Here is a 16,018-nt window from a genome sequence, read left to right as displayed (position 1 = left end):
CCTTTAGCACTAAACTCAAATCTTCTTTCACTCCAGATGAATTTCCATTTTATAATCCAGGTAATTTGAGACGGACCCCAGGAACAACAATGAAGAGACTCTGACAATGTTTTTTCATTGATTTGGAGCACTCTTGTGGGGGAGTTTCAGCATGTTGAGGCCTTTGCCCCCTTTCCCTTTGCTACCCAGCATGCTATGCTCCTGTTCATTTGAAACCAGAGTGGTGCAGAGGAGGAGGCTGAACACCAAGAACAGTCTCAGGTAAGTGAAGGGAAGAAGCATGGGTGGGCTCCAAATTGCCTCTTCCTGACCACTTGGTGCTTTCAAAAGCAGCTGGGTAGATGGGGAGAGGTGATCCAGAGCCACAGCAGTTTCCTCCCCTTCTTGTTCCAACAGTACTGGAGGGAGGAGAAGACTATCATGCTGCGATCATAGCACCTACTGGAGCAGCAAACAGGTTGCGGGGGGACATCAGTTTTTACCACCCTTCCGGGTTTGCCACTTGATGCACCAGTTTCCTGTCACTTAAATGACAGGCCTTCAAGCTGCCTTATACTGCAGGCGTTCAGTCCAATCAGCACTGGCTGGTTTCAGCTCTTCAAGGTTCAAACAGGACATTTCTTTGCTCTACCTAGAGATGATGGGGATTGAGACTCGGGCCTTCTTTGTTGGAAAAGAACACGTTTCACCAGTGAGCTGTGGCCCCTCTCCTCTTATCAGCAGTAGCTTGACCAAAGGAAGTACTTCTTATACTATCAGTAATTTAACTTGCAGGAATCGTTACCACATGATGTGGTGATGGTCCCTAATTTAGATAGTTTTTCAAAAAAAGATGAGAAATTTGTGGAGGATGGGTCTGTCAAGGGCAATTATGTTCAGGCTTCTGAGTCTTGCAGTGAACCGCAGAGGATGGCCACAAGTTCCCAGAAGTCTGTAGCTCGCTGTAGCTACTAGAATGCCTGATGGGCCGCCTGATCCTCCAAGGCGATTCTTATGTTTCTCTACCTCTTACCTGAGTTATGTTATCTTGACTCCACTCCAGCCTGTATCCCAGGACACCGTCTCTCAGCATATCTGGAGTTGTTTCCCATTCCAAAATCAGGCAGGAATCTCTTTCGATAACATGTACGTTTTGTGGAGTACTGTTTGGAGCTATATGGAAAGAAAGTCACAGTACATATGAGGTTGTTAAAAAGGAAGAAAGTGAGACGAGCACTCCTTAGCCATTGCAGCCTTAGGGCAACTAGGTATTCCGTTTGATAATTCACTTCTGCAAGGGACTCTTGGGATCCTGGACAGTCCAAGAACTTCTTTCTGTCTCCTAATAAGCTACAAAAAGGGGAAATGGCAGTTCCACTTTCACACGATCAATTTACAGGCAACCTACATCATAGGCTGCAAAATAGGAAGCAGAGGCTCAACTATTTGATTCGGCCCTTTGGTTAGGTTGGTGATGTGCCCTTAGTAACTTTTACTTGACTAACAGCCCAGTCCAACTGGGCTGTGAGCTGGCATTTGTTTCCAGCAAAAGTGCCACTTTTGCAGCCCGTGCAGTATGGCCAACAGCGCACATTGCTGGCAGCTGTGTGCACAGACCAGTAGAGAAACCTCCCACTGCCAGAACTGGTAAGGGAGCGGAATGGGACAAAATGGGGCAGAAGGAACAGGGGATTGTCTGAGCAGAGAGGGGAGAAGGTGGGAGGTGGAATAGGGTGTGTTTCCCGGTAGCCCCACATGCATTCGGATCCTAATCCCTTTCCCTCTCCTCTCCTCAATTCTCATCAACAAAATGGCTGGTACAGATCTGAAGAAACCCACTAGGGCAGTGGAGACTTGCCATGAGGTATGGGAACAAGTTTTCTTTCCTCAAGGAGGCCTCAGGGACTGCCCCCCTCTGCAGGATGCAGCACACTGCATGCACTATTCAGGATGCAGCTCCATTGGCCCAGTTGCATTGGTAGCAGAGATGTACAGCGCAATCCTAATTGCACGTTAGGCTGGCGCAAGTCCCTTGCTCCGGCCTTGGAGGGTTGCAAATGTGCCATAAAGCACGTTTGCACCTCCTCGTGAGCAAGCCGCACCAGCGCACAGAGGTGCACTGGCACACGGAGATTGAATTCAGCCGCTGTGGCAGCTTGCGGGGTGAGCCTTGTGTCGGCCCAGTGAGGTGGGCAGGGAGGTGTTCTGGGGCAAGGGGAAGGGGGGCAGTGGGCGGCCCCGGGGGCAGGTGGGTGGGAAATGGGAGGCGGGGCTGGGACCCAGCAATTAAGCTGGATCCCAACCCCAGTTCCTCAGGTGCTCGAAGTGGCTTCAAGTCGCTCTGCTCTCCTTGGACTTGTGCCAAGTCAGGAGGTGGCGCAAGTCCGAGCAGACCCATAGGGGCCAGGGTGGCTTACCTGGAGGTAAAGGGAAGTTTCCCCTTACCTCTGGCTGAGCCACTTTGGGCACCTATCCTGCACTGGATACAGCGCAACCCTCCTGGCTTGCCTGTTCCAGTGCGAGACAGGATTGCACCCTTAGTTATGATTGGACTGTTATTTATCTAATTTTTAATTTTTATCCTATCTTTCACTGAAAACCAGACGTTAGCTAACAGTAAAACATAAACACAACGAAACAATTAAAACTACTTAAAAACATTAGGGATTAGTGATCCACTAAAGTGATCCAGTAGAGTCATCCACTTATGCTTCAGAACTTTATAATTCTTTGAAAAAATCTTTCAAAAATTTCCATGCACTTGCTTGCTGTATTCTTACCTAACCCCAAGGTCTGAAAATAGATCCAGTCTGTAAAAGGGGAGCTGCCCATTTCATTAGTGCACTGGACTCGGACACTATAATTAGTGGAGTGCTTCAGTCCTGGGAAAGAACTGGTAAGGGACCGGACAGGAACAACTTCGGTGAAAACCTCACTGCCTTGTGGCTCAGTCACCTGTTGCAAAAGGAAGATAGAGTTGTTACATATAGTGCAAAGAAAATAAATTTAAAATTTTTTAAATAAATCTTTATGAATTGTACCCAGGAAATAATATATTTATAAATTTGGCTCCTATGCATTGATATACAATTCATTCAGCAAACACTTAAAAAACTGCAAAGCAATATACAATAGAACTTTAGAATAACGTTTGAACTGAAACATAGTGGCATGGAAAATTGGACATGATGTTCCATTTATTCCTCGATCCAAGGCCTTCATCCATGGAGCTCAGGGTAGTTAGTATGTACATGGGATACACCACTGAATCTTCACAATGATCCTTTGAGATAGGCTAAGGTGAGAAATAGTGACAGATTCAAAATCGTACAATGAGTTTCAAGGCTAAGTAGGGATGCAAGCCCAAGTCTCCCTCGTCTGAGTCCATATCACAATTGATCACATATGGCAGACATATCCTAGGACTGGGAGACAGGATTGTTGCTCAATAGCACAGCATCTGCTTTGTATGGAGGAAGTTCCAAGCGCAATCCCTGGTATCTCCAGGTAGGGATGGGAAGACCTCGTCTGAAATCTTGGACAGCTGCTGCCAGTTAGTAAGGACCAATACTGAGCGAGATGGACCAATAGTCTGACTCAGTAGAAAGCAACCTCATATGGAGAGGTTCAGAGCCAGAGATTATAATATATCAAAGCCATCAACAACTAAGAACCTCTTATGGGCCCAAAGATTGTCTTACCAAATGACATGAACACAAAATAACTTCTAACATTGTGTACCCAACTGATTGTTTTTTGTTTGCTTGTTTGGCTTTTGCAGCAAATTCAGAAAAGGAAGAAATCTCCAAACGTCTAGCGATTGTATGACAGAATTTGGGTCTTGCTCGTTTACAGATGAAATTACTTTACAAACAAAAGACATTATAGGAAAGGGAGAGCACACAAACCAATTTTTTGAAGCAGTCGTTCCTTTTCTTGTCTTTACTGAAAACAAATCAACATATCAACAAAAGTTTTTGAGGCTGCAATTATGTCCTTCTGTTAGGGAACTAATTCTATAATCTTGACTCTCAATATGAGTTTACTTGTATGCTCCGTTACATACAGTCCTCCCAATCTGCATTGTCTTTTCTTGTGTATCTTGTAAGATGCAATTTGGATTTGCGCCTAGATTCTTTCAGATATTTTGCATTTTGAATTCTTTTTATCTGATGAGTTCTTTTGTATTTTTATCTGCATGATAAAGGGATGAATAAGTTTTTAAAAATAGAAGATTTATGGATCTGGCCCATATCTGCTCCTTTAATTTTTTACTGGAGAATTTTACTCCATTTTTTTTTAACCATCATTTTTAAAGAAGCCGAATATGATATGTTGCCTGTGGTACGTGCACACCTGTCTTTAGTCTCACTGTTATCTTTGGCCAAACAGGCTTTGCCTGTTTAAAAAACATTGCAAAAATCTACAAAACCTGTGAACAGAAATAATAGTGGGATGAGTGTGCACAATAGTGGGACGAGTGATGCAGGGGTGGCAGTGAGGCAGGACTGCCCCACCAGGGTCCTTCAAAAAGTACTGCCGCCACCACTGGGTCTGTGATCATGCAAACACTTGCAACCCATGCACTGTGAACAGCAGCTGGAGCATGGGGCTTGGATGCATTTGTGTGATCACAGCTCCAGCAGTGGTGGCAGTGATGGCAGCGGTACCTTTTGAAGAATTCGGGTGGAGCAGTCCTACCTCACCTGCCACCTTCACACCCCTCATCCCTGGTGCACACTACAGCCAATGAGGCCCCTACCAGACCATCTTCAACTTTGTGAAAGAAGGAATCACTTGTCACTTGCCTGAGAATCATTCATTTCCTGGCCTTATAAAATGGTCAAATGAAAATATGGGTCAATGGTACCCATGATGAAAAATCAGGCCAGAGTGTGGGAGAAGTCAGGTAGCTGAAACTTGCTGTGGCATTTGCCCCAAAACATGGCTGTTCTCCAGGTAAGGCTTTCTGCAGTGGAGCACTATTGTCATGTTAAACCTGTTTGGAGGCTGAAATCCCTCTTTGTTTCTCCTAGTGTGGGATCCAAAGCCTTGCAAAGCTTAGAAAAAAAATGCTGCTGGAGGAGGATGAAATCCAAACCGCTCTCACTCTGCTTGCCTCTCCACTTCACCAGTTACAAAAAAGAAAAAGAAATTTGGGGGGGGGGGGAGAGAAGAGAGAGAGAAAGAAATGGGAAGGTTGGGGGAGGAGCTGAACAGCAGGAGAGATTAGCATTGTATGGTGACTGGTGGACGTGCAGACGAGGAAAGGATAGGCTGTACCAACTGGGGAAAGCTCGGCATTCCAGTGCGCAGGAGGAAATTCATTCTGATGTGTCAAGGGCCTCAACACAGCAACAGCAGAAATGGTTCCAGAAAGCAGAGGAGAGCCGTTGCATGCAGAAAGTCAAAATGAATGTAGTTGTTCACAAGTTATTTGATTTGATGAACGAAGAAGGCAAGAGCTGCATCTTCACCAAAACAGGAAAAAGCAGAATAACCTCAGCAGGCTGATAGCAGCAATAGCACAGAGCAGTAGTTCTCAGAATTTTGAGCACCAGGACCCACTTTTTAAGACAACACTCTATTGGAACCCACCTTGGTTGACCAGACTTTAAAAAATAAAAGAGATCTAGAGAGAAACAATATTTTATTATTTATTTTTAAGTAATAATGACCAGAAAAAGACCCTCCAACTTTATCTCTCTATATTTACACATGCTTGCAAACTGCAGAACCTTGCAGAGCAGTTAGCGGCTATCTTGCAAACTGCAGGAGCTGAGTTCTTTGCAGGGTAATTAGCAGCCACAAGTCTTAAGGCTTGAGGTGATTAGTTATCTGATCTTTCCATCACCCTTTAGCGACCCACCAAACATCAGGTTGTGACCCACCAGTGGTGTTGTGGCCCACAGTTTGGGAACCACTGGCATAGAGGAATCCCATCCTCAGAAGTAGTGAAGCAGGGAGCCTGGGGGGGGCGGGGGGCTGTGTTATTAATATAGATTGGTGAAAACGGTTTTATCTTTTTGCAGATTTTGGTGTCTTCCAAAGTTAGAAGTACAGAAAGCGAAGTCATCTGTTTTTGTTCTAAGGGTGCATTCTTATAAATTATTTTTATAAACTTTTAAGTGTACTAGGCAAATGATACAGGTGGTCAGCAGATCCAGATCCACATTCATGTAGACGTGATAGAGACTGATTTCATTTTGTAGCAAATTTTGCAGATTTTTCAGTTTTTGTTTTTACAAAAATGAGAAGTCCAGAAAGCAGTTCTGCTTTCTGAGTGTTTTTATGCGCTCTTATTTTGTTATCACCAAAAAAACCCCACCTCTAGTTATTAAGCCTTAAGCCATTTCTGCTCAGTGTTGCGTATTCACAACAGGGACCAAATGTGTATACCAGTGGGCTGGGCAAAAAAATTAACAATGACCCTAGAGGTACTGGCTCTGCTGTCTGGAGTCAGAACTGGAAGATCACAGCTCTGTACCCAGCACTCCTGTGCAGTGAGGCACCAGAACTACTGGTTATAACATCCCCCCAGGCAGTACATGGTTCCCTGAGTGAACTAACAGGGCTCTGCCCACCTGGACTGGCCATTGGCTTTTCTCAGCATGAAGGGCTATAAAGGCTTCCTGTTCAAAAGGGGACTTTGCTTGGGCTCTGATACTCTTTACTGACTCTGGCCCCAATTCCCATCTCTGACCCTGGTTTGACCTCCAGCTCCCAGTCAACAGTTGTATACAGCTCAGCTCTGATAACTGCTTACTGAAGAACTTGTGCACTCGTGAGAACCCATAATTAACACAGCAACTTGGCATGTTGAGAATGTGGACTGAATGGAAGTAGACTTGTTGCAGTGATGACTGCAATCCCCAGGGCAAATACGAGTTCTGTGTAATTAACAGCCCAACCCTGCTCAGGGCCAATGCCTTGAATGGATCTCATGGTCAAGACTGGTCACCCCACCACCAACACTGCATGCAGGGTCTGCTCCATTGGCACTGCTGCATCACGCAGGCTGGTGGGGGATAGGATAGTGAATTTTAGGCTCACATCCTGCCAAGCTGGACATTTAAAAGATGCATTAGTTCTGAAATCTGCAGTAAATCCTGAAGCTGGGGTGATGCGAGACAGAAGTTTAGCTGCATGTGCAAGTACTGAGTATTGGTCAAAGGGAGGTACTTCAGGGTGAGCGAGCATACATGCAAGAAGCCTGGAACACATTAGAACAAGATGTAATATCACTGTACTGAAGAAGAGATGATGTACATTGCATTAGCCTGTCCATGTAACCTTTAAGTAAAATTCAAAAAGCGGAAGCCTGTTGAACATTAATAGGTCAAATCACCAATTTTTTTTTTAAATCCAGCACAATGTTTTTATATCTTACTTGGGCAAATCAACCACAAGACACATGGAATAAGCTCTACTAGGACTTACTTTGTTGAGTCAATCAGAAATATAAAAAACACACCATGTTTATCATTATACAGAAAACTAGAGCTTTGCAATCTTTGCTGATTAGCTCCCTACGGAAGGCATCTGCCTCATTCAACATGTGTTTTGGTTTGCCGCTCTGGAGACTTTCAATCAAGTAGCAGCAGTTTAAGAAGCTTAACAGCCCAATCCTGAGCGCACCCAGGCTCGGCAGCTCCGTGGAGGGCTGCCACCGAATCCTGCACCTCCCACAATACCGCGGGAGGCTCCTCAGGAAAAGGGGATGTTCGCCCCCTTCCACTGAGTAAGGGAAGCAGCCCCACAATGACCAAAAGCAGACCAAAAGGTCGGCGCTAAAGTAAAGGCGCTCGTGTAGGGCGCGCAGCCCTGCACGAGCACCCTGGATCCTGCGGAGCACAGCTCTGCGGATCCACCTCTCTCCCTCCCCCCGCGTCCCGCCCACCCCCTGGCACGCCTCCTCCCTCCCCGGAACGCCCTCCGCTCATGCCCCCACCTCCCATTCCACAGCCCGGCGATCCAGGAGACCACCGAGCCGTGGAACCTGGGCCACCACCCAGCACTAGCCCAGCACCAGACGGCGCTGGGCTAGGACTGGCGAGAGCCTGGCGGTGAGCCCTGCAAACGTGCCTTACAGCATGTTTGTGACTGTGGTCCACGACACGGAGCCGTGCTGCGGACCACAGGATTGGGCTCTAAGCCATTTCTGCCCACCATTGCATATATGCAACAGGGTTCAAATGTGTACACCTGTAGGCTGAGCAGAACTGGGTTAAGCTGAGTTTACACAACTCTGTTTGCAGCCTGAAGGTCTCAGAACAATGTGCAAAACAGGCACCTGTAATCATTCAAGGCATCACGCACTCCAGCAGAAAAAGCAAACCTCTTGCTGGATATGGCTGTTTACTTTGCAGAGCAGGGTATATAGAAGTATTAAATACCTGAACTGTACACGAACGAAGTGAGGAACGGCCATCAAATCCCGGCACCCAAGTGATACTGGCATTGTTGCTGGTGATCTGAGTTACTGTCACATTGACAGGTGGGAAGGGAAGAGCTGAAAACAAAGCAGTTTAGCATATGCAGAACTGAGCAGATATTTGTATGACAATGTGCAGACACCACAATCTGGGAATTTGGATAAGGTCCCTCAGAGGTGCTAACAGAGCTCTGAATGAATGGAGGTAGCTTGCTGATGCCATCATAAATCCTGATTAACACTGAATAACTTATTTTCTTTATTCACTGCTTGGTGGCTAAACAGACATTTGTTATAGATGCTTCTGAAAACAGTCTGTTCTAGAAGTTTAGAAGCAAGCAGTATGGCCTGAGATCTTTTTTATTTCTCACTCCTTGCAACAGCCCATCTCCTTGAAAACTGTGGCAGGTCTTCAAAGCATAGCCTTTTTTAACAGGTGAGTGGTAAAATTAATGTGTTAGAATAAATCCGTACTGAACGCCCACTTCAAAAAAATAGGAGAATACAGGCTTTTTTTTAAAAAAAAAAAAGTTGGTGTGAATCCAACAAATGTGACATTCCAGTTTCATAAAGTAACCTGCCCTGGAAGATGCTGAGTAGACCCTTCATTCAAAGTCCAGGAAGTCTTGAACTTTTCATAAGCTCCTCATTGCATAATTATTCCCATGTCATCAAAGAACCAACAATAAAGTATAATCTGGTGCGGTGCATTCAGATATATAATCACACAGTAATTGTTGTATGTTTCACAATTTATAATTCTTTTGTTACATTTATATCCTGCTCTTCTGTTGGGAACATCGCAGATGTTTACATGAGCTTTTAAGAAGCCTGATATTGACTAGGCCAGTGGTTCCCAAACTCACGGGGCACTACAGGACATCCCCAGTGTCCCCTCCCACCAAGATCTTGCAAGATTGGAGCACTAGCATCTTGGATCGCATGAGTTCTTGCGCTATTTGGGCACCATCATCTTGGATCATGCAAGATCTTGCAAGATTTGGATGCCACTGTCTTGGATCATGTGAGACTTTGTGTGATCCAAGACGGTGGGGCCCAGCTTTGCTGGGAAGAAGAGGCTTTGGGGGCACTGCTGCGTTTGGAAACCACTGGACTAGGCTGAGACTTGCTTAGCTTTAGCAATGTCATTTGCCCTTAGACCATTTTCTGGGATCATATGGGAGCAGCATAACAAGATTCCATTGTTGAGTTAAGGACCTTTTTCCTCCATTTTAAAATCAGGAAGTCAGTGGACATGAACGCACAGCTGGTGCTGTTACCTAGCTAGGTCATCTTCAGTGATATGGTGAAAAATAGCTCCCGAACGGCTTTTGTTTTCCCAGTAGGCATAAAAACAGCTTGAGGAAGATTTTCAATGAGAAAACAGAGAGAAAGGGGTTAAGAAGCCCCTCTCCCCCATGCCAGTCTTCCCTTTCCCACTGCAGCTACAATAAAAAGAAAAGCGCATCTCTAAAATGGATAATGGAATTACACCTACCATGCAAAAGGGTCACAGCAAGCAGACATAGAGTTAAACTAAATGTTATGTGGGAGATACATAATTGGATCTCTCTACATAATTTTTTTTCTTCTAACAGCTGCAGTGTCCCTCCCTTCCAAATTAGGGTCCTGTCCATGACAGAGGGAATGGGAATGTTTTCTCCTCTGCAACTAATAGCAGCTGAGGGGGGATTTTAATGAGGGTGTAGGCCAGCAATTTTCAACGGTGTGCCGCAAATGGTCCCAATATGTGCTATGGGAGTTTGGAGGAGGGTCATTTCTCAGTAGGGCCACTGGGGGATGTGAGCCCCCCACCAGAGGCATGGTGCGCCTTCTCAATTGTCAAAAAACAGACGGTGTGCCTTGACAATTTTAGCACCTCGTCTGTGTGCTGCAAGATGAAAAAGATTGAAAACTGCTGTATAGTAGGTTAGGTCCCCCTTACCCTGGATCAGGGCTCCAACCCAAATTACATGCACTCCACAGTTGCTATTGAAAGAAGAAAAATACCCAGAGAGATCCAACGGCAGTCAAGTTTGCCTGTGGTCCAGCCAAAACCTAGGAGAGGCAGATGGACTGCCTCAGTGGGCAAAACCACTCTGCGAGGTCATAGCCTGAGGAATCTTCCAACTGGCTGTGCTAGCAGACTAATGCAGGTGGGGCAGCAGAGTTTAGATTCAAAGGTCCGCACTTCTAGCCTCAGCAACCCTGCAGCACCATCACAACCAACACATTAGACTTGGACAGCCAGTGAGTCGCAAATAAGGATGAATAAGAGCAGCTCTCCAGAGACCCTTATTGTGTGGGTGTGCCCATCCTGAGCTTTCCAACTGCTGAGTGGGAGAATTTTTTTCCCCTTTGATGCGCTACCTAATAGCAATAATAATAAACACTTATTATTAATGCCAGGCAAGTAATTCAGGAAAAAAAACAAAGTGAGAAGGTAGGACAGATTTAAAAGAGAAATGAAGTCAAAAGTTGGATGAAACTCACAATGAGACACATGCTTGGAAAGAACCCAGAGTAACATAGGGTAGCTCAGAAAGGCGTGAATTCATGGGGGTGGAAAGGGAGAATGGCACATGGTCACCATATTAAAAATGGATCTGTGTGGAAGTGCTACAATGTTGTAGGTTGCAACTCTCCTACGCTGCTCACAGTGGATTTGCACTTGGAAGAGAACGACATCTCTGTGCAGCCCCCTGGGTTAAGAGAGCTCTTTGCCATTCCTCCCTTGGCTTGTCATCTTTGTTAATTACGTCAATCCAAGCTAACTACCCTCCCTTTCCACAACTCCGGTCCTGCTGGCCTCTCCTTCACTCCCAATCTTCTCTTTCCATATGTCATCTCCCGTCCACCTCTTCATGCTCCCGTCATCTCCTGCTGCTCCCACTCTTGGCTTGGCAGTTCCATTCATGCTGCCACTGACTCTGTCGCTCCTTCTATGGCAAACACTATCTCTCACCTTCAGATCCTTCCCCATAATCCGCTTTGCTCCCATTCTCCTAAACAGTAATCCTTCGCATTTTGTTTATTTACAGGACTCTCATAAGTCCTGCTTCACAGAGCTGTAAATTCATTTGTAAACCTCGGGGTAAGTGGAGAGTCTTAAGAAATAGCTTCGCTCTTTATCTCTTACAAAGCCTCTTGCAGAAAGGACCTCTGTGGCTTGCAGTAAGCCCTGAACTGTGAACTATTTAGCTATCCATACTGTGCATCACAGATTGCCCTGTGCAGCCACAGGGCAGTGTCCTTCTAAGACAAGCCTTGATAGATCAGACCCAAAGGGCCGTCATTCTGTTTCAAGAGTGTCTAGACAGACGCCCCAGGGAAGATCACAAGAGGGACAAGATGGGGATAGCCATCCTCTGCTGTGCCTGCCTGTTTTTGGCAATGGAGATGCTGCTGGTCATCAGCTCAGCCTTGGAAACGTCTGGGCCAAACTAGCTGATTGTGACTGTGGGGTTTCTCTTCACGTCATCTTCATGGAGGCAGCTCACTGACGTGAATCCACTAGACTGGGGAGATAACTCAGGAGCTGAGGCAGTAGTTGTAGTGGCTACTGGTACCTCAGTGAGTCACTGTCATGGAGGCAACTCCTACAGAGGATCTGCTGCTAAAGCATCCCTAGATGGGCTGGAAGATTGTGAGTGACCAATCCTCTGCGATGTTTACAACAGAGGCTCTCACATTCCACCGTGATATGCCAAAGCAGCACCATAAATGGCACCATGCTGCTGCTAAGAGTGTCACAGCAGTGGGTACAAATGGTCAGCAGCTTCAAGTGCCTGCCACTAATGAACCTGGCCCATGCCAGAACAGGTAAGTTGCTGACAGGGGCGATTCATGGGTGGCTCGGGTCAGGGAGCAGTTAAGGGGATGGCGGGGGTAAAACTTGGCAGCCATGGTGTGCCAGGATCCTATCCCTCTTTTTCAAGCCCCTTCCTCTCCTCAGACTTATGCCCGCAAAACAACTGGTGTGGGTCCCACGAGACACATTGGCGAGCAGGCACCCTACAAGGCATGGCACTTACTTTTCCGAAGTAAAAAAAATTTTCTTACCTCTTGCTGACTGTCTGCTTGCCCCTCCCATCACTGCATGCAGTGCACGCTCCATCAGCACAGCTGCATGGCAGAAGATGGATAGTGCGGAATAGGATTGGCCAGTTAGTCTGGGGCAAATTCAGAATCTCTGGTGAGCTGCCTTTTCACACCAAGAACAGTCACAAACCCTGACTTGTATTGGTTATTTTACATTTAATCTGCTCCTCTTAGGGCTGCTCAGCAAAAGCCCTCTAAGGAGGGCTCTTAGCCCTCTTAGGGCTCTTAGCCCTCTTAGCTCTTCTTAGCCCTCTTAGCCCTCTTAGGGCTGCTCAGCTCAGTTCCTCTTAGGGCTGCACAGAGTGGTTGGTCTGTGGAACTCCTTGCCACAGGATGTGGTGCTGGCGTCTAGCCTAGACGCCTTTAAAAGGGGATTGGACGAGTTTCTGGAGGAAAAATCCATTATGGGGTACAAGCCATGATGTGTATGCGCAACCTCCTGATTTTAGGAATGGGTTAAGTCAGAATGCCAGATGTAGGGGAGAGCACCAGGATGAGGTCTCTTGTTATCTGGTGTGCTCCCTGGGGCATTTGGTGGGCCGCTGTGAGATACGGGAAGCTGGACTAGATGGGCCTATGGCCTGATCCAGTGGGGCTGTTCTTATGTTCTTATAAAAAGCAATGTAGAGAGCACTATAGCCCCAATCTCGGACAAACGGAAGAGCTCCTGTCTGCATTCTGAGATTTTATTGGGTACATACTGCCATTATAGATTCTCAGGATGCTATATTCTGCACTATATACCACACTCAACCGATGCAACTGTAGTTGCATGAAATATACATGATCTTCCTTGAGATAAGGAAGTACTCTAGTCTAGAACAAAGGTTCCGCCAATCCTCATCCCAATGAGCCCCAGCACATGGTCTAAGCGTATATGATACAGACACTGTTCTGTCACTAAGCCAGTCTGGGTCTGATCAGCATTTGGATGGGGTGATGCCTCACAGGCATCCAGTGAGAAACCAAAGTTCCATCGCAAAATACATAGGGGATGACAAATACAAGTGAACAATGCATCCCAGTAAAGAAGAATTACTTGAATGCTGCCTGCTAAGACAAGAACAGCAGCAGATTTGTCCAGATAGGGGGTGGCTTCTTCTTGGCCTATATCTTGGGAAAGGAGAAGAAAAGGCAAGAGCAGGGACAAAAATGGTCACATATTTTAAATTGGAGAGTTGGGGTCTGCAAAGCACAGAAATCTGTACCATCAGAATATTTCTGAAATTTAATTTCTCCCAGTGGCAATCTGTCTCCTCTTGTCTTCAGCAATTACCGAGATGCCAGAGCATCAGAGTGAAAAACAAAAAACGGGGGAGAAAAGGAGTTTTTGGCTGCAGAGACAAATCTCTGTCTACATAGAAGGACGATTTTCCCCATTTACTCACTGCAGATTACGTCATGGCCCACCTTCTACAAACAGTGCAGTGCCCTGGATCTATCCTTTTTCAAGGAGAATCTCTAATCTTGCGTCACACTCCCTTCCTGAATCAGTTGTGGGTTGTTTTTGACTGCCAATTTCACTGCAGGGGTACAGGCCTGCATACCAAACAGTAAGCACAGTACATTATTTCATCTGCTGAGAACATAGTGCAGGCAGCTCAGGAAAGCAGCTCAGAAGTGCGCGTGTGTGCATGCGTGTATGTGAGAAAGAGAGAAGGGGGTGCGCGAAATAAAGCCTGTTGTTTAGCAGAGCTCTGCTTGCTTTCAGTCTGTGCTCCTCCCTCCCTGTATTTCCTTTTCTGGGGAGGACAGGAAAAGCTCTCTCACCTTTAATTTGCACAGTGGCCGTCCTAGATGAAGACAGTCCCTTTATGTTGTGGGCTTCACAGGAGAAAACTGTGCTTTGATTAATACCTGGAGACCAGCCAAGAAAAGAAAGGGGAGAAAAAAAATAAGAAAGCTGCACACAAAACTGCTGTATAATTCCCCACCTCCCCACCCCCAGCTTCCACCTCAAGCAGAATTTCAATCATATTTGATATGTGGCTCTGGCTCTATATATGCAACTTGGGGGCTGAACTTGGAAGCCGATCAAAATCACATGGATTTAAGTGTAATTAACGTGTCAATTGGCTTTCTTTTTATAAAACAGAAAGAATGCGGCATTGTGGAGGAGTTCACAGCAGAGGCTAGTTCTGCAAGCCATGAAAAGGGAGGGTGAAGAAGGGATTTTGTAAAGCAAGCAGCCAAAGTGCCTCTTCGCGCTCCTATTGTTGTGATCTCACTGCTGTCCTTGGCTGGACTCTTTCCTATTGTTTGTGGCAATCGAGTCAAGGCTTGTGTACACTCTGTGAGTGTGCTTGTGCAATCCCTGGGAAAACAGGGTTTCAGGTCTGACCGGGCCTCTAGCCACTATTGAATTATAGCCACCATGTCCCCCAATCAAAACATCTCTATATTCAGGATGAATACAACACAGTTTGAACAATAAAACTGAGGCGCCATACCCCAAGTTCTAAGGCAGTCATTTAACCAGCGCTTTGTCTTAGCTGTGAATATTCTTTGCAAGCATTCACACAAAAGGGGAACAAATAGGTTCTTCCAATAGGGTTTTCTGGAAAGGGAGAGGGGAGTCCACTGGCAGTGCTTAATAAATTACTTCTTTTCTATTCAAGTATTGTAATTATGTTAGAAAAAGCATGTGCATCATAGTTTGCCTGCACCAGCGCAAGTGCTTGGGTACACGTGGCAGCTTTCTGTTTATTAACACAGCAACTAGATGGGAGAAATTAAAGAAATGCAAAACTAGCCAGCCTAACAGCACAACCTCACCCATTTTTCTCGAAGCTAATAGTTACTTTGGAGAAAAGGACCCTCTCTCTCTCCTTCACTTTCTACTGGAATTTTTTTTCCAGCAGGGACTTTGCTTGAACCTCATTTTTCATGCAGACATCAGAAGACAGAAAATGTGTGAAGGGTTCCTTACTTCAGAATAAGTGGCGTAGCTCGAGAGAGTGCTTTGCACTGAGTTTTGCAGGGAGCTTTTCCGTGGTGGGCAAGCAGCTCCTCCTCCTCCCCTTTGGAGCCATTCTGGACAATGGGAGCAAAACAGAGTCTCCCACTGCCTTGAATGGCTCCAAGGGGGGGAGGGGCCACTTGCATGCCACAGTGAAGCTCCCTGCAAAACTTAATGCTCTGCAACCCCTCTAGCTACACCACTAAGTCATGATAGGAGCAATATTAAAATTGATGGTTTTGACACAAAATGGAAAAAAAATAATTTCCATTTAAGCCTGTCAAAACCCAAATAAGAATCATATTCACATGACAACAGAGAACCAATTTAAACTACAGTATGTATCCCATTTGACTTAAGGCTTGCTAGCGGCAAGCGGCTAGTGCTTGCTTGGGATAATTAAAAGGGGAATTGAGAATAAAAGCCAATATTATTATGTCATGTTACAAATCAATGGTAAGGCCACAGCTGGAGTACTGTGTCCAGTTCTGGCCGCCACATCTCAGAAAAGATATGATAGAAAAGAAATAAGTGCAGAAGAGAGC

General features: G+C 45.8%; 1 protein-coding gene across 1 annotated transcript in view; it reads right to left on the bottom strand.

Moving 5' to 3' along the window:
- The window catches only part of TYRO3 (TYRO3 protein tyrosine kinase), an 81,122-nt gene that overhangs the window by 29,238 nt on the left and 35,866 nt on the right, over positions 1 to 16,018 (bottom strand). Inside the window, exons 5-8 of the mRNA XM_066631471.1 lie at positions 14,285 to 14,371; positions 8,376 to 8,491; positions 2,760 to 2,934; positions 1,013 to 1,152 (exon numbers count right to left, since the gene is read on the bottom strand). Coding sequence (XP_066487568.1) covers positions 1,013 to 1,152; positions 2,760 to 2,934; positions 8,376 to 8,491; positions 14,285 to 14,371 — 518 coding nt within the window. The remainder of the gene's footprint in view (positions 1 to 1,012; positions 1,153 to 2,759; positions 2,935 to 8,375; positions 8,492 to 14,284; positions 14,372 to 16,018) is intronic.

This window comes from Tiliqua scincoides, chromosome 1 (genome assembly GCF_035046505.1).
Source record: "Tiliqua scincoides isolate rTilSci1 chromosome 1, rTilSci1.hap2, whole genome shotgun sequence".
Classification (NCBI taxonomy): domain Eukaryota; kingdom Metazoa; phylum Chordata; class Lepidosauria; order Squamata; family Scincidae; genus Tiliqua; species Tiliqua scincoides.
This window is presented reverse-complemented; position numbering and strand designations above follow the sequence as displayed.